Source organism: Erigeron canadensis, chromosome 7 (genome assembly GCF_010389155.1).
Source record: "Erigeron canadensis isolate Cc75 chromosome 7, C_canadensis_v1, whole genome shotgun sequence".
Classification (NCBI taxonomy): Eukaryota; Viridiplantae; Streptophyta; class Magnoliopsida; order Asterales; family Asteraceae; genus Erigeron; species Erigeron canadensis.
This window is the reverse complement of record NC_057767.1, coordinates 6,910,248-6,932,220: the sequence shown is the minus strand read 5'-3', so window position 1 is coordinate 6,932,220 and position 21,973 is coordinate 6,910,248. Positions and strand designations below refer to the sequence as shown.

Sequence of the window (21,973 nt, the reverse complement as noted above, 5' to 3'; positions counted from 1 at the left end):
ATATCAGCCCGTTGCTCCTCAGAATTGACATGTTCTATTAATATTTCCCCGTCTTTAACGCAACGCATTCTCATATAAAGTGAAAACGGATATTAATGTGCTTACCCTTAATGAAATATGAAATTCTTCATCAATGGTATTGCTGATTTGTTATCAGCATACAAAGTGATTGGCCCAATGTGTTGACTAGTTAGTTCGCCAAATTTGCAAGCCAAATGGCTTGGCATGCTGCACCTGTAGGTGTTATATATGGACTCTCTCAAGAAGATAAAGAGTTTTTAGCTTCTGAGACGGCCTGTAATAGCATTTCTTCCATGGTAGAAAATAAGTTATCTTCTACCAATTTAGCTGGATCCTCTATAGATGGACTCAAAATCATTTGAGGAGCTCCATGGAAGCAACAACTGGGCTGGCTTTCTGGACCCTTTAGACCTCAACCTATCTACTCTGATTATCAACTATGGTGACCTTTCATCTGCTGCAGAACGTGCTTTCAATAATGATTAAGCTAGGTTCTACGTACAATGGCTACACCCACTGGCAAAATCATGTTCTTCAAAGGACTTCTACAATGTTACTGACTGAGTCGGTAAAAGTCAAATTTCAGTCTCAATGACAAAAACACGAAAAGGTCTAATTTCTATAGTTGAGTTGCAGATTATTAAGTCCGTTTTTTGGTCTCCAAAACCTAATGTCGTAGGTTCAAATCTACAGAGCGTTACCTTCTTGTACTTATACCAGCCTGCCGTGTGATTAGACAAGGGGATTGCCGGACTGGCCTACAACCAACGAGATATGAAACGTTGATATGATAATTAGTTATATAAGTACACAATAATCAGATAACTCAGATGACTCAGCAGTTGACTCGTGACCCAGACTAAAAAATTCAGGCAACGACAGTCAACGGTCGTCAACTGCTCAAAAACAGTCAAAACTGTTCGGATTGGCAAAATAGGTCTGAATAATCGGATCTTGTGCTCGCATTATGCATTTAGAATGTAACAGATGACAAACGAACCTTTCAACTTGATGTAGAAATATTTTTGCAGCTTCCCTGTCTGTCTTCTCTTACAATGCAACCAGTATGCACTCAAGTACTCTATAAGAAATACGTAATATAAAAATAAACCAGATTTTTATTTTTGCTATAAGAAATACGTAATATAAAAATAAACCAGATTTTTACCCATTTACTATAAATGGGTCGATTTGGGTTAGTTTCATCTCAAATGGGTCAAGTAGTTGAGTTAACAAAGTTTTTGTTGAGAACAAAAACAGGTTGAACATCTATCAACCATACTGAACTATTTATGTATATATGCTATAACTTCCTAAATCGATTTACTAACGAAATTATAACATTATTTTACTAATATTACTTTGTAATCATAATTACGACGATAACTATTTATGAATGTAAAAAAAGGGACCAAGAAGTATTGGCGGATAGGCACAACCTAAGATTGCTCTAAAGTAGTTGCCCAACCCATCCACTTAGCCAAAGTTAGTAGTAGAATAGAATATGTACGTCAAATATATATTTACCCTTTAGCTGCTGTAAAAGTTAAAAAAAAGATCCAATAACAATGTGCCACATCACCTAAACCCGAGGAAGTATATATGATATGGAACGCGTGACAGCAGCAGCAGCAGCCGTTGCCACGGGGGCACCATCGTAGCAGCAGCTCGTTAAGTGGTGGTGGTCAGAGTAACAGAGAGGGAAAAGAAGTTGGATGGTGTCTTAGTGTATTTCCACCACCACCACCCCACCCAACAAAAATAAATAAATAAACAAACGTGGGAGTGAAGAGAGAATTCTGGGTTTGTATAAGGGATTATGACATTGGAGTGTAACTAACTATGACTAAAAGGTTATGTAATGTAGTGATCTTTTAAATTGGCTATATGATGTAAGTACCTTTAACTTTTGTTCTTTTAATGTATGGGTTGACCTGTTGTACCGGTAGCCGGTAACAATGTTAATTTTACTTTGATTATGGCACTGGAATGTAACCAGCTATGACTGAATGGTTATGTTATGTAATATTTAAAACTGACTATCTGGGGTAAGAATCTCTCATTTTTGTTCCTTTCAAGAGGTGAGACCATCTCTCCAACGACTCCACATTCGGACACGTGCTACCGCTGCCTGGCACAAATAAAATAAACAAATGTCAGCCGCCACCCAGACAACTACCGTCGTCATCCTCTGTCAAAATCACCCCCTTTTACCCCATTGTAAACCAACGTTGTTGGATCTTGATGGTGGTAGGGATGGGATGGCCGGATCTTTATGGTTAATGATGATAGGGTGATCATAACACAATCAGATTTGGGGATTAGGGTTTGTCACCATCAAAAAGTGAAAGATGGAAAAATGATTGTTATTATCATTAACACTTTCGCATACATCGAGTGAACAAAACAAACAGGTTCTTATATCAATTTAACACTTTCGTAGGTCACTACATTACATAACCATTCGCTCATAGTGGTTACACTCCGGTGCCTTAATCCCTATTCCTTTTTATGTCCAACGTGGCATTACCGGTTACAAATGGGATGTTAACCGGTAAGATACATTAAAAGAACAAAAGTGAAAGGTACTTACATCACATAGTCAGTTTGAATGGTCACTGTACAACATAATCATTGAGTCATAGTTGGTTTGACTCCGATGCCATAATCTCTTTTTACAAGGCTACTTAGATGGGTTCGAATCATGGGCTGGAATTGGGTTGGAAATTAGAGATCACTAAGAGTAGATAGACTCTTTTAACTAGTTATTCCATTTAGCCTCTAATTGGATTTGTATGGTTAGTTTGTGTATTTATATAAAAATAATACATATCTTTCTATATAATTTTTATTTAAGAATATTTATACTTTATAAAATAATAAATTTTTTATTTATACTTATATCGATTGTTAGTAAATGTTTGAGTCCGTTCTTTTTTATCTAGCGAATATACATAAACATATATTTGATATAGAATTTTTATAGTGTAAGGGCTTCTAACTAAACATATTTTCACGTAGGGGTGAGTTAAATTGAGAACTCATAAAAAAAAGATCTGAAGAACCATTCTGAACCACACATTTTTTCTATTTTTCTTTCTCTTCAATTAAAAAATAAAATTCATCCAAATCATTTAAAATGCTTTATCTCACAAACCGTAAATCGTTAGACGAAACAAAAAGCATGATTAGTCTTAAAATGTCGTCCTCTTTCATTGAAGATCCAATTCGATATATTTTTGACGACTTTTTAATTTTCGTTTTCTTTTTGGTACTTACACATAACTTACACATGTGTAAGTTGAACAAAAATTATAATTAGAAGCGGGTTTCGCCCTTAAGGATATTCATAAACCAAAGCTGATGGGGGTGATAGGTCATTGAGAGTGATAGGTCATAGTGTAATAGGTCATAGAGGATGATAGGTCATAGTGGTGACCGATGATGAGTGATCTATCTAACGGGCTTCGCCCTTAGCCGCTATGGCTCTACCATGGACTGACGGGCTCTGCCCTTGGCTACCATGGCTCCGCCCTTAACCTTCATTGTTGTGTACATATGTTCATTTACTAATTTTCATGTGAAAACAATGTCCTACACATGTGTAGGTACACAAGTACAAGAGGAAAAAAAACGAAAATTAAAAAATCGTCAAAAGTATATCGAATTAGACTTCTAATGAAAGAGGACGAAATTTTAAGACTACCCATGCTTTTTTGTTTCGTCTAATGATTTACGGTTTGTGAGATAAAACATTTTGAATGATTTGTGTGAATTTTATTTAATTAATTGAAGAGAGAGAAAGAGAGAAAGAATGTGTGGTCCAGAATGATTCTTGAGTTTTTTTTTATTTATAGGTTTTTAAATAACCCTTCCTCTTCTCACGTAAATTCATATATCACATTATGCATACTATTAGTTCAATCTTGACCGGTTCATCAATCCGATGAAATCCGATGAATGAGTGTAGACATCGTTATTTCATAACGATATTTTTTAATGTAATGAGTGAATTAAAAATGAAGACAAAGAAAATAATTAAAAAGACAAGCTAAAAAAAAATTAAAAATGAACATTTTCTCTTTTCTCTTTTAACAAACCTGAAATTTATTTTATAATAGTAAAGTTACCAGTAGAGCATACATATACATTGCATGTATGTATGTATGCAATAGAAAGATCACATAAAACACAAGACCACGGCGAGAGTAATATAATTGAGGACATATATAAACATCACACACAAAAAAAGAAATAAAGAAAAATTACAAAACAAATTAAACTTAAAGCCAGCATGCACAAAGCATACGTTTTATTGTTTTCCATATATAATCAATCGAGTATATCCTTCTCACTCGATCTAGCACGTGCGCACGCCTTTTATTCACTTAATTATCTTCCACAACCTCATAATAAAAGTTAAAGTTGTTGACGTCAATGAAAACACCGTTGTAAGAAGATCACGCTGAGTGTAAGACAACGGCACATCGCACTTACCCATCGTAGTCATTAACGACATCTTGTATTTCTTATGAGGCAGAACCGTAAATGTGTGATTCGACTGTCTTACAACCTCTGTTGTTTCGGACTATCTCCAGTCATGCGTACTCGAATAAGTCATGTGTACTCGAATAACCAGAACGCAACTCGACCTCCCCACTAACAATAAATGGTACAACATTGACTGTCATTGTCACTTCTACGCCGAAATTTATTGTCTGACTGCTAGTCCCGGAACTGGTTCTGGACTTAGATATAGGAAAGTCAAGGGTATCTTTTGATACCGAGTCAGTCTCGTTGTTTACAGTTTTTATGTCAACTTCTAGATTTTGCATACTCGAACACTTACATATTGTCTTTTTAATCCATACAATCATGGGGTCTAAACATTTATTTACTAATCAAAAATTATTAAAAATTTTATATGTGAGAGGTTTTACACCTAAGCTTAAGTGTTAGACAACCTCATATTCAGTTTGAATGATTTTAATTTGATTCTTGCCACTTGTCCAAAACTCACGAAAATTTCACTTATAAATCACCAAAAGTAATACATATTAATTGTTTCAATTATTTTAGGAAGTAAAGTAAGTCAACGATTAAGAAGCCATCACCATTCTTTTATTTTGAATGTTGGACGAATTCAACTGAAGAGTTGACATATTTTTTTGTAACTTCTAGTACATTACTTTTTGTCACCCTTTTATCATCTTCAAACCATTCTGAGTGTTTTATGGTTTTGAGCATCCATATAAGTAAACAAGAATATATCAGAAAAACAATACAAGTTATTTTATCTATTAGTATTTAAATAGTTCTTTTTTTTTTTTTATCACCCGCAAAGTATATATTAGTTACTATGCATATCAAACCTTATTAGAAATCTCAAATCTCATTAACAAGTGTCAAAAAGATTAAAAAAGCTTTTCATGGCATACCTTTTTTTGTACTTATATGTATCAGCATTGTTGTTATGGTCTCCAACACTCACCACAAACCATACAGATCATCTTGCACTTCTGGCCATCAAGTCGAGCATTATTCATGACTCCCAACATGTTCTTGACTCATGGAACACCTCTTCTCATTTCTGTCAATGGCAAGGTGTTACATGTGGTCGTCGGCATCCTAGAGTCACAATATTAAACCTTGCATCTCGAGGCTTTGCTGGTTCCGTGTCCCCTCATATTGGAAACTTAAGTTTTCTCAGAGTGTTAAATCTACAGGATAACACCTTCAAAGGTGTAATCCCACCTCAATTAGGAAATTTGTTTAGGTTGCAACAACTAAACCTCGACAACAATTCTTTTGAAGGAGAAGTTCCAGCCAGTTTATCAAACTGTACAAGGTTAAATATTTTTCGGCTGGGTACTAATAATCTAATTGGCAAGCTTCCACAAGAGCTTAGTGCATTGGTGAACCTGGTGGAGTTAGTCATTCATAAGAATGGTTTTACAGGAGGGATACCATCTTTCTTTGGAAACTTCACTTCTTTAAAAAAGTTATCGGCCACCCGCAATTCTCTAGGCGGAAGCATTCCACACACTCTCGGTCAATTGTACCACTTGCAATTTATTGGTTTTGGTTCTAACAATCTCTATGGTACGATCCCTGGATCCTTATACAATTTAACATCTTTAAAAGTACTTGGCGTAGAAAATAATTCAATCAGTGGAAGTTTACCAAAAGATATAGGCTTGGAGTTACCCAATCTTGAGTATTTTCAAATATGGGGTAACAAATTTACCGGAAACATACCCTTCTCATTTTCTAATTGTTCAAACTTGTCAAAGCTTGACTTGGCAAACAATAGTTTTACTGGGAAGATTAACATTGATTTCAGAAATCTACCAAATCTTTGGTATGTTGGGTTACATTTTAACAGTTTAGGAAGTTCTGAACCTGATGAGATGAGCTTCATTGATTCCATGGTCAATTGTAGCAAACTAAAACAGTTACAATTTGACATCAATCAATTGACCGGAGTTCTTCCGAGTTCTATAGGCAATCTCTCATCACAACTAAGAATTCTAACATTTAGTGGAAACTTTATTTATGGGACCTTACCTTCTGGGATTGGGAATCTTGTGAAGTTAGAACAATTATTTATAAACTATAATCAATTATCAGGGATAGTTCCCAGTGAAGTTGGTAATCTACAAAACCTTAAATATTTATACATGAATTACAACTTCTTCACCGGGAACTTTCCAAAATTTATTGGAAACCTGCCATTATTGCTAGAGTTGAGTTTGGCAAATAACAGATTAGAAGGACATATACCTCCCAATCTTGGCAAGTGCAAGGGTTTGTTGGGGTTGGACCTTTCTGTAAACAATCTTACTGGCCCTATACCCGTAGAACTTTTTCAGCTATCATCCCTGTCGATCACTCTAAATCTTTCTCAAAACTATTTAGTTGGGCCCCTTCCTCCTGAGATAGAAAAGCTCAAAAGTTTACAGGAACTTGATCTGTCACACAATGGTCTGGTTGGACCAATACCAAATGCCATCTCAGGCTGCACAAGCCTTGAGTACCTAAATCTTGGTGCCAATTCCTTTCAAGGCCAGATACCTTCCTCGATGAGTGCTTTAAGAGGTATAAATGACCTTAATCTTTCTAGTAACAACTTCTCTGGACAAATTCCAAAATTTTTAGAGAAACTAAACTTATCTTCATTGGATTTATCATTCAACAATCTTGATGGTGAGGTACCGTTGGAAGGTATTTTCAAGAATGTGAGTTTTATCTCAATTCAGGGGAACTACGGATTGTGTGGAGGCTTTCATGAACTTCGCTTGCCCAAATGTGCGCAAGTATCAAACACGAGTTCTGGAACATCACGTGTTATCTTAATTGTCATTTCAATATGCTCGTTTTTAGTTGTAGCAATGGTCTTGTCTTCTCTAATTTATTGGAAAAGAAAGAAGCCACAACCAGCACCAGAAGTTACCTATGTGCAAGCATTGTCAAGAGTTTCTTATGGAAGCATACTTAGAGCTACCAATGAATTTTCTCAACAGAACTTGATTGGGACAGGGGCTTTTAGTGATGTTTATAAGGGTATTCTTGAACCAGGTGATGGGGTGGTTGCTATCAAGGTTCTAAAGCTTGGAAACCAAGGAGCTTTGAAGAGTTTCATGGTGGAGTGTGAGGCTTTGAAAAATATAAGGCACCGTAATCTTGTGAAAATCATTACTTCTTGTTCTTCGGTTGATTTTCAGGGAAATGATTTCAAAGCTCTTATTTACGAGTTCATGCCAAATGGAAATCTGGAAAGGTGGCTACATCCAAGTTCAGAACAAGAAGTTGTTATCGGAGAAGCTCTTCCACAAAGATTGACACTTCACCAAAGAGTAACAGTTGCAACAAATGTAGCTCATGCCATGCACTACCTCCACCAAGAATGTGAGGTACCCATAATTCACTGTGACTTGAAGCCAAGCAATATCTTACTTGACAGTGACATGGTCGCTCAAGTTAGTGATTTTGGGCTTGCAAAGTTTCTGCCATTAAAACCACACGAAAGCATTTCAACTGGATTAAGAGGGACTATCGGTTATGCACCTCCAGGTAATCACTTTGATAGATTTTTCAAAGAATTTTCGAATATATTATGTAATACTTGGTACAATTTCTAACTAAATGGTTCGTATGTGGTTTCAGAGTATGGTCTTGGAGGCGAGATGACAAAAGAAGGGGATATTTATAGCTTCGGGATATTGTTATTAGAGATGATAACAGGAAAGAAACCAACAGACGACATTTTCCATGAAGGATTGAACCTCCATGATTATGTGATGATTGCTTTGCCTCATCGTCTAATGGAGATAATTGAACCGACACTATTGTCTACCATTGAGGAAGAAATGGAAGGTGCAAATGTCAACCATGAGGACGAAGCTAGACAGTGGGAGAGGCTAGAAGAAAGCATGATCTTATTGGCAAAAGTTGGGTTGGCATGCTCCTTGGAATTCCCCAAAGGGAGGATGAACTCAAGCAAAATCATCCAGGAGTTGCATCACATCAATGGTCTATTCTAAAGTTCTTTAGAATAAGAGGGGTGCTGGTCAGTTGGATAGCTCGTAGATCTCATTGATATATATATATATATATATATATATTACCCATCAAATGAGAACTACTTGAAAATGAGAACTAGTAAGAACAAATCTCGTCCCTATATTTATATGATCTACGGTCAAAATAATTTAATGCTTTTTATAATAAATGGAATATGAAAAAGGGTATACTTGGAAATAAGAATTTAAACTAAACCTACAAAACAACCGCTGCTCCCCCTTACAACTTTATCTTTCTCTTATTTAAAAGATCTTATCTTTTTTCCCCCTATAATCTTCATATTTCTTCCTTTATTTCCCCGAGCGGTGGATGCACAAATTCTTAGTATTATTGGATGCTTCTTTTTTTCTTTGTTTTATACATGAAAGTTTATCATCTTAATTCTCTCACTACAATTTTGGTATGCATCAACGAATATTTTTCAATAAATATTTCTTTTGAACAATTGTAATGGATGCACTTTACATTAGTCATTCTCAAGCATTAAGAAATGGATACGTTATTAATCAGCTTGTCGAAAGTATCGTAATGGATGCACTTTTTAAGTTGTTCATCATTCAAATTTATATAAAAAGTGCATCCGTCAATTAATTAAATTAAACTATACAATTTTGATATCGTTTTTGTGCATCTTAAACTGTCTGTCTGTGTTTGTATTTGGTGAGTGTTTCTATTGTTTATGAATGGATGCACAAAAACATTGGTGTACATAATATTTTGTGTCACTTTTCGTTAATTTTTAACAAAACTGATATCAAATTAAAGATAATCAAAATCCGATTTTAATGACATATCTAATTTAAATCAAAATCCACACATTTTTATGATATGGTCGATTATAAAGTCTGGGGGTGAAGTTCTCTGGCAAACTAAAAAATGAGAAATTTACAAATTTACCCCGTTGGTATCTGTTCTCATTTTTTTGTTGTTTGTGGCAGAAAGGCACCATATATATATATATATAGAAAAAGGAAATATAAGGTTGTCCGACACTTAAGTTAGGTGTGGAATCCCTCACATACTAATATTTTATTATTTTTTGTTTACCGAATAAATGCATGGGCCCCTATGATTTTTATGGATTAAAAAAACAATATGTGAGTGTTCCACACCTAAGCTTAGATACCCGACAACCTTATATTTCCATCCCCTATATATATAAATATATATATATATATATATATTTATATATATATATAGGGTAACACTCCGGTGAAAACACTTTTAAAATAAGAACGGTGAGAACACTTAAAAACATCATTTTGATGCATAAAAAGTCCATAAAACTAACATAGTGCATAACTAATTATCATTATTTAAGTATTTAACAACACATTGATCTTTCAAAATTGAAAAAATCACGTTTTTTGTTTTGTGCATCCATCTTGGATGCATATTTTTAAAATGATGCATACAACAAAAAACATTATTTTTTTCGATTTTGATGGATCCATGTGTTGTTAAACACTTAAATAATGATAATTAGTTATGCATTATGTCAGTTTTATGGACTTTTAATGCATCAAAATGTAGTTTTTAAATGTTCTCATTTGTTCTCATTTTAAGTTGGTTCTCATTTGATTGTCACCCTATATATAGGTTATATATCTAACTGTGAAGGATCAAGGATTTTCGATAGTGTTAAAACTGTAAACAAAATTGATTCTTGAATGGCAATGCAAAAGGGAGATTTAGTTCAATTAGGGAATATAAAAGATAGTTGCATCTCTAATAATAATCTATTTTGATAAAAATGATTATATATGCATTCAATAATCCACTAGTAAATAGAACATAAAACTAAACATGACCAACTAGTCATTCTACTGGGTCAGTTCTGAACCGGGTCAGACCCCGTGAGTCCAGTCAAAATTTCACATTCACCCCCTTAAACCAGACCAATCCCAGTATTCGTCACCCCGAGAAGGTTTCTCATTTCAATGAACTTAATTAACTTGCTCCATGGCGTTGGTGAAAATTTCAGCCCGTTGCTCGATCCTTTAAAATTGACGTGTTCTACTATCATTTCCCCGTCTTCAACACATTCTCGTATAAAGTGATAACAGACATTAATGTGCTTATTTCGTCAATGAAATATGGGATTCTTCATCGAAGTTAATGCTGATTGGCCCAATGTGTTGAGTAGCTAGTTACTCAAATTTGTAAGCCAAATGGCTTGGCATGCTGCACCTGTAGGTGCTATGAACTCTCTCAAGAAGATAAAGCCAGAGTTTTTTACTTATGAGATTGCCATGTAACAGCATTCCTCCAGAGGTAGAAAATAAGTTATCTTCAAACCAAGTTAGGTGGATCCTCTATTGATGGATTCAAAAACAATTGATGAGCTCCATAGAAGCAACAACTGGAATCGCTTTCTGGACCCTTTAGATCTTATTATTCACTATGGTGACCTTTCATCTGCTGCTACAGAACGTGCTTTTAATAACGATCAAGGTTCTATGTACAATGGCTACACCCACTATGGCAAAAGCATGTCCTTCAAAGGATTTCTACAATGTTATTGACTGAGAGTCGGTAAAAGTCTAATTTCAGTCGCTTAATGACAAAAACACAAAAAGGTCTAATTTCTATAGTTAAGTTGCAGATTATCAAGTCCTGTTTTGGTCTCCACATGGCAAAAAATCAGCTCCTAACCCCACTGTGAATCTTAGATTTCCATGTAATTAATTTGCTACACCAAATAATTCACGCCAAAATCATAAATCTTAAAAAGGAATATATAAACAAATATACCAATGTGTATAATCCTTTACCTCTCACATGCCTGCAAGCATGAATCCTGCTTGTACTTATACCAACCTGCCGTGTGATTAGACAAGGGATTGGACTACAACCAACGAGATATGAAACATTGATACTCCGTATGATAATTAGTTATGTAAGTACACAATAATTACATATGACACCTGTGCATCAAATCATCGCTTTTAAACTTGGCTGACTCAGCAGAAGACTCAGTATCGGCTCGTGACCCAGACTAAAAATTCGGGCAACGGCACTCGACGGTCGTCAACTGCTCAAAATCAGTCAAAACTGGTCAGATTGGCAAAATAGGTCTGAAGAATCAGACCTTGTACTTGCATTATACATTTAGAATGTAACAGATGACAAATGAATCTTTCAACTTGATGTAGATATATTTTTGTAGCTTTCCTGTCTTCTATTACAACGCAACCAGTATGCACTCTACAAATAGAAGTATCCAAAAGAGATCTATAAGAAATACATTATATAAAAATAAACTAGATTTTGACCCATTTCATCTCAAATTTTCTTAAATGGGTCAAGTAGTTCAGTTAACAAAGTTTTTGGTGAGAACAAAACAGGTTGAAAATCAACCAAATTGAGCTTTTAATGTATACATGCTATAACTTCCTAAATCGATTAAATTAACAAAATTATAACATTATTTTACATTTTTACTAATATAACTTTATAATCATAATTACAATGATAACTATTTATGAATGTAAAAAAAGGACCAAGAAGCATAGGCGGATAGGCTTAACCTAGGATTGCCCTAAAGCAGTTGCCCAACCCATCCACTTAGCTAGTAGTAGAATAGAATATGTTCGTCAAAATATATGCACATAAAGATTCAAAAACTAAATAAGTAATAAGATTCAGTATCTTCTTTTGTATAAAAATTACAATCGCAATCACAATTATCATGTAAGCATTAGAAAAGATCAATAATGCATAAACGGATCGATAAAATAAATAAGATAACATATTAAAGAAACCGATTTAAGTTGAAAATGAAACTTCTATGTACCTGAGCTAGTGACTCAGGCCGAGATTTGAAGATTACAAAAACAAGGTAATGAGGGAATTAGAACACAACTCCTTTTAAGAACCTCTCAAAAACATGTACGCATATATAGACACGAGTCATGATGTTCTTTAGCACAAGCATATAGTTTATTTCGAAAAAGCATAGAGTCCAAACACACACACACACACACAAAAACAAAACAAAACAAAAAAGTGCAAAAGATTTGATATCTCCGTGTTGTACATCTATATTTATTATTCTCTACATTTGGGTAGAGGTAAGACTCTCTACAGCTCACCTCCCCCTACCCCCGCTCTGGGATTGTTGTTGTTTACACTTTCTCTTGTAAAAGTTAAAAAAAGATCCAATAACAATGTGCCACATCACCTATATTAATAGAGAGAGAACCCCAATGGGAATGTTTAGGAAATGTTTACTTACAAAGCATATATGGAACGCGTGGCAGTAGCAGCAGCGGCGTTTAGGTGGTGGTGTTTTGATGTTTTTTTTTTTCTTCTGATATAGAGGGGTTATGAAAATGTTTAGGGTTAAAGGTGTGACAGTGCGTGGTGTTGTAGATGGTGGCCGGATCATTTTTCTGACAAAAAGACGGCGGTGCAGCGGTGGACGGCCACAAGGGTGGTGGTCGGAATATGAGAGGGGGAAAGAAAATTCTGATGCGTATTTATAGGGCTAATTAGATGGGTTTGGATCATAGGTTGGGTTTGGGCTGAAAACTAGAGGTGGGCTAAGAGTAAATAGACTCTTTTAACTTATTCCATTAAGCCTTTAATTAGATTTGTATGCTTAGTTTGTGTATATATATAAAAAAAAATAATATACATATCTTTCTATATAATTTTACTTAAGAATATTTATAATCTATAAAATAATAAAATATATTATTTATACTTATATAAATTGTTAATAAATGTTTGAGTCCGTCTTTATCAGCGAATACATTAACATATGTTTGATATATAATTTTTTTAATGTAAGGTTTCTAATTAAACATATTCTAGCTCACATAAAAAATTCATATATCACATTACGCATACTACCAGTTCTTGACCAATTCATCAATACGATAAATGTGTGTCAACAACGTTATTTCATAACGATGTCTTTTTATGCAATGAGTTAGTTAAAAAAATGAAAAAGTGAAGAAAAAGAAAAGAAAATCAACAAAACAAGCTAAAAAAAAATTAAAAATGAAATTTTTTTTCCTTCCCCCTTCCAACAAACCTGAAATTTGATTTATAATAGTAAAGTAACAAGCAGAACATACATATACATTGCATGTATGTATGCAATAAAAAGATTACATGAAACACAAGGCCACGGCGAGAGTAATATAATTTACGACACATATATAAACATCACACACACAAAAACAAAATTACAAAACAAGCACAAATTAAACTTAAAGCCACCATGCATGCACAAAGCATACGTTTTATTGTTTTCCATATATAATCGATGGAGTATATCCTCCTCACTCGATCTAGCACGTGCGCACGCCTTTTATTCATTTAATTAACTTCCACAACCTCATAATAAAAGTTAAAGTTGTTGACGTCACTGAAAACACCGTCATCCTTTTTAGTTACGACCCATTCACCTGTTGTAAGAAGATCACGCTGAGTGTAAGAGAAGGGGACATCGCACTTACCCATCGTAGTCATTAACGACATCTTGTATTTCTTATGAGGCGGAACTGTAACTGTGTGATTCGACTGTCTTACAACCTCTGTTGTTTCGGACTTTCCCCAGTCATGCGTACTCGAATAACCAGCACGCAACTCGACCTCCCCACTAACAATAAATGGTACAGCATTGACTGTCATTGTCACTTCTACGCCGAAATTTATTGTCTGACTGCTAGTCCAGGTACTGGTCCTGGACTTAGTTATAGGAAAGTCAAGGGTATCTTCTGATACCGAGTCAGTCTCGTTGTTTACAGTTTTCGTGTCAACTTCTAGCATTTGCTCATCATGGATTTTTACGTCGTTGAGCCGGTATTCGACGTCGTATATGTGACGTTTAAGGACACGCTCTGTCACAGTCAGCCGTGTCTGCTTTGTCAAACTAGGAAAATAGGCACTTAAACAGTTTTTTACAGTTTCATTTTTGGATTTTGCACCGCAGAAATAATTGTTGCCCAAATTGCGAATGCCGACGGTATTGTTATCTATCACGACAAAGGAAAAAGTTGTGTTATTCGAAGTGTCACTTTCTTCGGCGTCTGCCCATATCCAGTTTGTATGACGCGTGAAAAACTGGCCGAAGGTTACATCCTTTATACGATAGTTTCCATCAGAAGTAGGAACAAGCTCCTTAGCCGCCCGTGGTTCTGCGAGCTCCGATCCGGAGATGAACTGCTGGTAATTGCTTGAGTTAATGTTCCTGGACTGGAGGATATGATCATTAGACCAAATTGCGACTTTAGTGGGAAGTACCACTACACTTGCCGCATCGATTACATTAAAGAAGGATCTTTTGGTTGAGGACGCTAGCCGGGGATCAACATGTGAGGTTGAATGGAAGGTTACAAAGTTCTTGGGCTGAACTTGGCGTAAACGGATAGTTGTTGGCTCATCATCTTCCAAGGAATACGGCTCGAACAAGGTGCATGAGTCTTTTGAGGTGTCTTCCTCTGTGTTTTTGGCAGATGCAACAAAAATCCAAGATTTTGTTTCATCGATTTGTTTCCTCACCAAATACTTGTTATTGTACAACGACCTTATGTGAACAAATCGGCCATTTCCAGTTTTTGCTGGCTCTGCTGCAAACCTTACCCTTGGACTCCATATTTGTTCTTCATCGAATCTAAGGAACCCATAAGGTAAGCTGGATGGGATATTCTTGGTTAGGTTCAAGTATCTCGAACCGGATTGAAGAATGAAAACACTCGGGAGCAATGCCATAGCAATAGCTTAATTAAGACGGGTACCAAGAAGAGTGATTCTACTTACTAAATCGGGTATATGTGTTTTCCAATATGGATGATCGATAAAGGGATTGATATGCTTATGATACATACTACTATCCATCCCTTATATACACAAATTGTTTGACACATACACCAAAGAAAATACATTTATAACAACGTGCTGCATTTCGATTTGCAATTAGGACCACAATGGACCATTATTGATGATATTATTTGAATTTTTCAATAAAATAAATCCCATGAATCGTTAATTTCTAGAAAATATTGGGACCGATCGATGAGTCATCCTCTATATATATATGTATATAGAAAAGTGAGTGTGAGTGTGGTATTGTTACTGGTTACAAATCTAAGTTGTGTAAAGTACCCTTTTAATGCATGTATTTTGAATCCTAATACCTCGATGGTATATATGGGATGTTTAACTCTAAAACCTCTTATCCCTACCATGATGTGTACCGGCTGCTTTTAGGTTTATCGAACATAGAAAAAATATCTAGCGTTGCAATAGTAAAAGGTTAAAATAAGAACCACACAAATGTAAAATAAAACTACGTACGAGAACTCTTATTCAGCTAATATGTATAGCAATATTATTGTAATTTTACAAATACAAATCAGATTTAAAATAAAATGCCCAATAATTATCACCTACAGTTACAAATATCCATGGGTGGTTATCAGGTTATTTTTTCACTAATTAAACTGTTTTTTATTAAACCAAACTAATAGTATCATGTTTTTTTCAGTCAAGTGTTGGTCACAGGTTTAAAACCTTTGAAACACATATTGGGAAGTCCTTGCCAATGTGGTGGGGCATGGGGGTAATCTCTAGCATTTAGCTGGTTTCCTCCAGAACGGTAGTGGGACTTCCACCGCCAGTCATGCCCTCGGATTGACTGTGCTGGTGACGTGGTCGACCTCTACCGGACGATGAAGAGACATGTCGCTCAATCCAATTACCACTGTTTTTTTTTTTTTTTTTTTAAAAAGCAATACGTTCAATACTTTTCAATTAGCATAAGTTTTGTGGAGAATTAAAAACACTCGTTAATTATATAATTGATTTTACTACTGAATGTATGATTTATACTTTTGTACGTAGTTCTCTTGGTAAATAATGTCCTTTCTAGGATATAACTCTGAAATGTCCGGCCAACTGGTTTATAAAAAGCTATATCTAAGATTATATTAGCATTTAGTAGGTTTTAATATAAGAGTAATAGGTTTTTTTATCATGTACAATTGTTTATTACTGTAATTTGTAACTTGTTGATTGACTTGCTTTCTGCGGGATAACTTCTCCTAATTGATTGACATATTAATGACAACTCCTAAACCTTATAACATTCTAAATTGTTGCTGACTGTTGAGTATCCAACAAAGAAGCTATTATCTTCTTACTTGATTCATAGAATTTTACCACACATGACGCCCGAAAGAGATGGAAGAAGGAGCGGTGTTTGGAGAGATTGGGATAACAGTTGGTGGGAGAACAAATGGCGTGAATTAGGTTATTAGGAGTACGTGTTGATTAAATGGTGATGTGTAATTTGAGTATTTTAAAGACAAAAGGTTAAATAGATAAAGGGTGAGTTTTCTTTATCAGTACGTATTAGTCCCATTTCGATCGAGCGACGATCTGTGCTTTCAAATGATAATCAAATGACAATTTCCTCTTCCTACTGCACGGGTAAGTAAAGACTATCTTAGAGCTGAGATGAAGAATCCCATTGGATATCACATAATAAATAATAACAAAACCGCAAACTTTTATTAAATATAACATCACCAATTAAGTAATCATAATTAACAACATAAATACATCCAGGGGGCTGCATGCAATGCGCGCAATGCAAGCCTTATTCAAGATAAAGAAGATTATTAAACTTTACACATATCTCCGGCCACCGCCGCGCGACTATGCCAACGGATGACATAGATATATAAGGCACACACAATATTTAGATATTATACGTACAAAGCATACGTACGTACGTTATTATTTATTTTAGTTTAATTTCATCATCAGTAGTACGTACGAGTATTAATTAATTAACTATCAACTTTCTTCTCCACCTGGTCATAATAAAAGTTATAGCTGTTGATGCCTTTGAAAAGACCGTCATCTTTATTTTTAGTTTCAACCCATTCACCTGTTGTAAGAAGGTCACGCTGAGTGTAGTTGAACGGAACATCACAAACACCTGTTGTAGCCATTAACGTCACCATGTATGTCTTTAACGGTGGAACCGTGACGCTGTGAGTCGTCCCTCTTGACACCTTTGTTGATTCGGTCTCATCCCATTTGTGTGTCTTGGTAAAACCAGCATCCAGCTTGATCTTCCCTTCTGATATAAACGGTACAGTAGCGACTGTCATTGACACGGACACACCGAAATTTATTGTCTGACTGTTGGACCAGGTAGATGTCCGAGTGTTACTTTCTGTAAAAGTTAAGGTGGATTTGGTGGTTGATTTTGACAAGAGGTTGGTTGTAGTTTGGACGTCAACTTCTGTTGGTTGTTCACCATAGACTCTGGCATCAGACAGTCGGTATACGATATCAGTGATTTCTCTTTTCAGGACACGCTCGACCACAGTCAGCCGTGTCTGGTAAGTCAAGGTAGGATAATAGGAGCTTAAACAGTTCTTTTTTTCTTCAGATACACTTCTTGCACCGCAGAAGAAGTGGTTGCCATAGCCCTCACTGCGGATGCCGAAAATGTTGTCCTCTATTTGGACAAAGGTAAATACGCAGTTAGGAGAAGTGTTGCTTGGTTGGGAGTCAGCCAATATCCATCCTTCTGCACGAAGCGTCAAATACTGGAGCCAATTCATATCCATTATAAGATACATTCCCTTAGGAGTACGAAAAAGCTCCTTAGCCGCCTCTGGGTTCGCGAGGTCTGATTCCGATCCAGGGATGAACTGCTGACAATTTTCTCCGTGAATGAGCTTGGATTCGAGGATATGATCATTAGACAAAATTGCGACTTTAGATGGAAGAAATACAATATCTGCCGCATCAGTTATACGGAAAACAGATTCATTGCTTGAGGATGCTAGCAAACCCTGCTGGGCATCACCTTCTGAGCTTGAAGCCGAGACGTTGACAAAGCTCTTGGTCTTATGAACGTGGCGTAAGCGGACACTTGTTGGTTCATCATCTTTCAGGGAAAATGGCTCGAACAAGGTGCATGAGTCTTTTGAGGGGTCTTCCTCTGTTTTTTTCGCGGATGCAACAAAAATCCAAGATTTTGTCTCTTCGATTTGTGTCTTTACCAAATACTTATTATTGTACAACGACCTTATGTGAACAAATTGGCCATCTCCGGTTTTTGCTGGCTCTGCTGCAAACCTTACCCTTGGACTCCATATTTGTTCTTCATCGAATTTTAGGAACCCATATGGTAGGCTGGCTGGGACATTCTTGGTTAGGTTCAGGTATCTCGAACCGGATTCAAGCATGAAAACACTCGGGAGCAATGCCATGGCAATAGCGTAAGATGTACAGGTACCAAAAAGAGTGCTTTACTTACTAAATCGAGTATATGTGTTTCTATATCGATGAGAAAGGGATTGATATGCTTATGATATATACCATGCATCTATCCCTTATATACACATATTGTTGACACATATATAATAGAATGCATTCATAACAACCTACATTTCAATTAAGAACTAGGACCACAAATGGACCATTATATTGATAATTGAATTCGATTCTTCTTTTCCCAATTTATTTTTAAACAAACCATGAATTTTTCATTTCTAAAAAATATTGGGACCGATGCGTCATTCATTTTTGACGCAGACGGAAATTTAGGATAAATAATTGATTTTGTTGATTCAAAGAATACCCGAAAAACAATTCTTCTAAAATTCGTTGATTCTAAAAGAATACTGAAATTTAGGGATTTCACACTAAAACACACGCATGTGATTAGGGGGAAAATGATTTTTTGATTATATGAAAACTGATCACTTCCCCATGATTACAAAGGTATAAATAAAGCTGCAAAATTCGAATGAGCCCTAAAAGACAAGCTGGCCGAAAGTTATTACAAAAACAAAGTCCATCAAACACCCACTACAAGAAAAATGTTGATTAGTGACGACTTTACTTAGTAACGACTAAAATTTGGCCACTAATATCCTCATTTTGTTACCATTAAGAAAAAGTGGTCACTAAATTTGGTCACTAAACAAATTTAGTGGCCAAAAAATAACATTTTTTCGTCTCTAAACAAAATTAGTCACAGACCTTTAGTGACGAAAAGTGACGACTTAAAATTTGGTAACTAATTTTCATAATGACCAAAATTTGGTCACTAAACAAAATTAGTGACGAAAATTTGGTCATTATGATAAATTAGTAACCAAATTTTAAGTGGTCACTTTTTGTCACTCTTCGTCACTAAAGGTCCGTGACTAATTTTGTTTAGAGACGAAAAAATGTTATTTTTTGGCCACTAAGTTTGTTTAGTGGCCAAATTTAGTGACCACTTTTTCTTAATGGTAACTAATTGAGGTTATTAGTGACCAAATTTTAATCGTCACTAAGCAAAGTCGTCACTAATTAACATTTTTCTTGTAGTGACCAAAAACTAATAAAAAGGTCCGAAACTCCTAGAAAATAGCGTTTTTAGGCCCGAAGGCTGACCCAAACCGCCTTCGGCATTTGCAACTTGATGCTCCTCTTTCCAACTTTCGTTTCGAGTGGTCATACATCAAAATCGGAGCTCTGTAGCAAAAGTTATGGCCTTTTTAGTAAAGGCCGGCCTCTTTTTGTCTTGACCTTCTAAGTATAAAAAGGCCTGATCTACAATACTTGGGCCTGGGCCTGCATCAATTTTTTTCCGAATAGAATAACATTGATCTATATACGGTGTTATTCTCTTGTTAAAAAGTTTATCGAAACAGACGACATTACTTTTCAATGTTTAGAGTTATATTGAATTAATTGAAAAACTAGATGTTGTATGAAAATAAGTTAGAAAAACTAAATTTAGAGAAAATGTCACAAATGGTCCATGTGGTTTGTCACATTAGCGTTTTGCCCCATGTGTTTTTTTTTCGTTGCTACTGGTCCCTGTCTTTTTCATTTTCGTTGCAAGAAGGCCCTGGCACTAACTTCCGTCCAAAATCTCCTTTTGAAGAGGGTATTTTTGTCCATTCAACTTTCACAACCACCATATTTAATCCTTTTTATTTGTTTTTCTCATTAAACCCCCAAATCAAAAATAAAAAACCTTAATTTCTCTTTCTTCTTCTTCCCTGGTCTACAAACACCCACACAATCAATCAACATGCCTTATTGTTCGTGTGGAAATCCATCTATACTTCGAACATCATGGACTCCTCTTAACCTAGGTAGAAAGTTTAATGTCTGTTCCAACAAGGTAATGAATTGTGGTTTTTTTTCAATGGGTTGATCCACCTATGTGTTATAGAGCTGTCGACATAATACCTGGGTTATTAAAAGCAAAAAACAACCTTGAAGCTGCTTTGCGTAGAAGAGAACAACAAGTTAGAAGGTTGAAGATGTACCTAGTTTTTAGTTGGATGTTCTTTCTTTTTGTATTTATATTTTGCATCCGAAGTTGTTAGCTATACAAGTAGTTTTAAGTTAGTTGTTTGTTGTGTGTAATGTAATGTAATGGGATTGTAATGTAATGATTTTTAGTAAGCTGGACTGGTTTGTTAGTATAATTTTGGAATTGTATAAACTGCAAAAAAGTTGTTAGCATAATCTGCAAAAAAAAAGTGTATAAAAATGTGCATACATAAACTGCATACATAAAAATGAAGCTGCATAAGTCATAAAAATGAATGTGGGTGCACAAAAATGTCATACAAAAGTCATAAAATGCATACAAAAGTCATAAAATGCATCAAACAACAAACTGCATAAGTCATAAAATTCATACAAAGACTACTTATAAGTAAATTGCCACTAATTTTTGGATTGTTCACAACTGTATCACTCAAGCGTTGAGAGAGAAAGACACTAGATGCCCACTTGAGCTCTCTAGTTTGTATACAATTGTGCTCTTCTTTTAAAGTTTTCACATACCAATGTTTTTTCTATTTTGTTTTGGACACAAATAGGGTTCATGGGCATGTGGGGGTTTCTTTAATACCTCCTTACCCTTGTCAACTTTATTCTCATCTTGAACTGTGCAAGATTCCTTTTATGTGGTTTCTTTTTCTGGTTTTTTATAATTTGGAATATGGCGAAAGCATCTCACTCTAATCCTGCTTCCTTCATTCTTTACATACCTTAATTTCCTCCTACTTTCAACTGCATGCTGCTTAATCAACAATCTAATCTCTTTAGGATCCATAAAAGCCTTCCCTAGATGAAATGGACACTTAACTTGTTGAGATTTGTTCAATTTTCTCAGTTCTAGTTTCTAGCATTACCATCATCTCCACTATCATATTGATCAAAGCTATACCGCAACCTCCTCATTAATTTCTAAATCCCCTATTCCTGTTTCAACATCTTTCCTAAGCCAATGGTCATTTCTTTCACAATGATCCTTTAAATGACTCATATCCACCTCAACTTCATTAACCCTGTCACTTGTATCACAATTCTTTTGGAAAAA

General features: G+C 35.4%; 3 protein-coding genes and 1 long non-coding RNA gene across 5 annotated transcripts; 1 reads left to right on the top strand and 3 right to left on the bottom strand.

Moving 5' to 3' along the window:
* Positions 1-215: 215 nt before the first annotated feature.
* LOC122608870 (probable LRR receptor-like serine/threonine-protein kinase At3g47570) lies at positions 216-8,749 on the top strand. The gene is made up of 3 exons (XM_043781945.1): positions 216-297; positions 5,485-8,094; positions 8,188-8,749. The coding sequence occupies exons 1-3, from the start codon at positions 216-218 to the stop codon at positions 8,562-8,564; spliced, it is 3,069 nt and encodes a 1,022-aa protein (XP_043637880.1). The 3' UTR covers positions 8,565-8,749.
* A 1,583-nt stretch (positions 8,750-10,332) lies between these two features.
* LOC122608677 lies at positions 10,333-12,885 on the bottom strand. Of its 2 annotated transcripts, XR_006325284.1 has the most exons (3): positions 12,842-12,885; positions 11,379-11,638; positions 10,333-11,296 (listed from the first exon to the last, which is right to left on the bottom strand). It is a non-coding gene; the product is annotated as an uncharacterized LOC122608677 (long non-coding RNA). The 2 variants fall into 2 exon arrangements; XR_006325283.1 differs by lacking the exon at positions 10,333-11,296 and having other exon boundaries at positions 11,346-11,638.
* Positions 12,886-13,932: 1,047 nt separating this feature from the next.
* Positions 13,933-15,327, bottom strand: LOC122608869. The gene has a single exon (XM_043781944.1). It carries the CDS (start codon positions 15,325-15,327, stop codon positions 13,933-13,935), a length of 1,395 nt encoding a protein of 464 aa, XP_043637879.1.
* A 1,778-nt stretch (positions 15,328-17,105) lies between these two features.
* On the bottom strand, positions 17,106-18,963 carry LOC122607080 (natterin-2-like). The gene has a single exon (XM_043779998.1). It carries the CDS (start codon positions 18,846-18,848, stop codon positions 17,409-17,411), a length of 1,440 nt encoding a protein of 479 aa, XP_043635933.1. The 5' UTR covers positions 18,849-18,963; the 3' UTR covers positions 17,106-17,408.
* Positions 18,964-21,973: the final 3,010 nt, after the last annotated feature.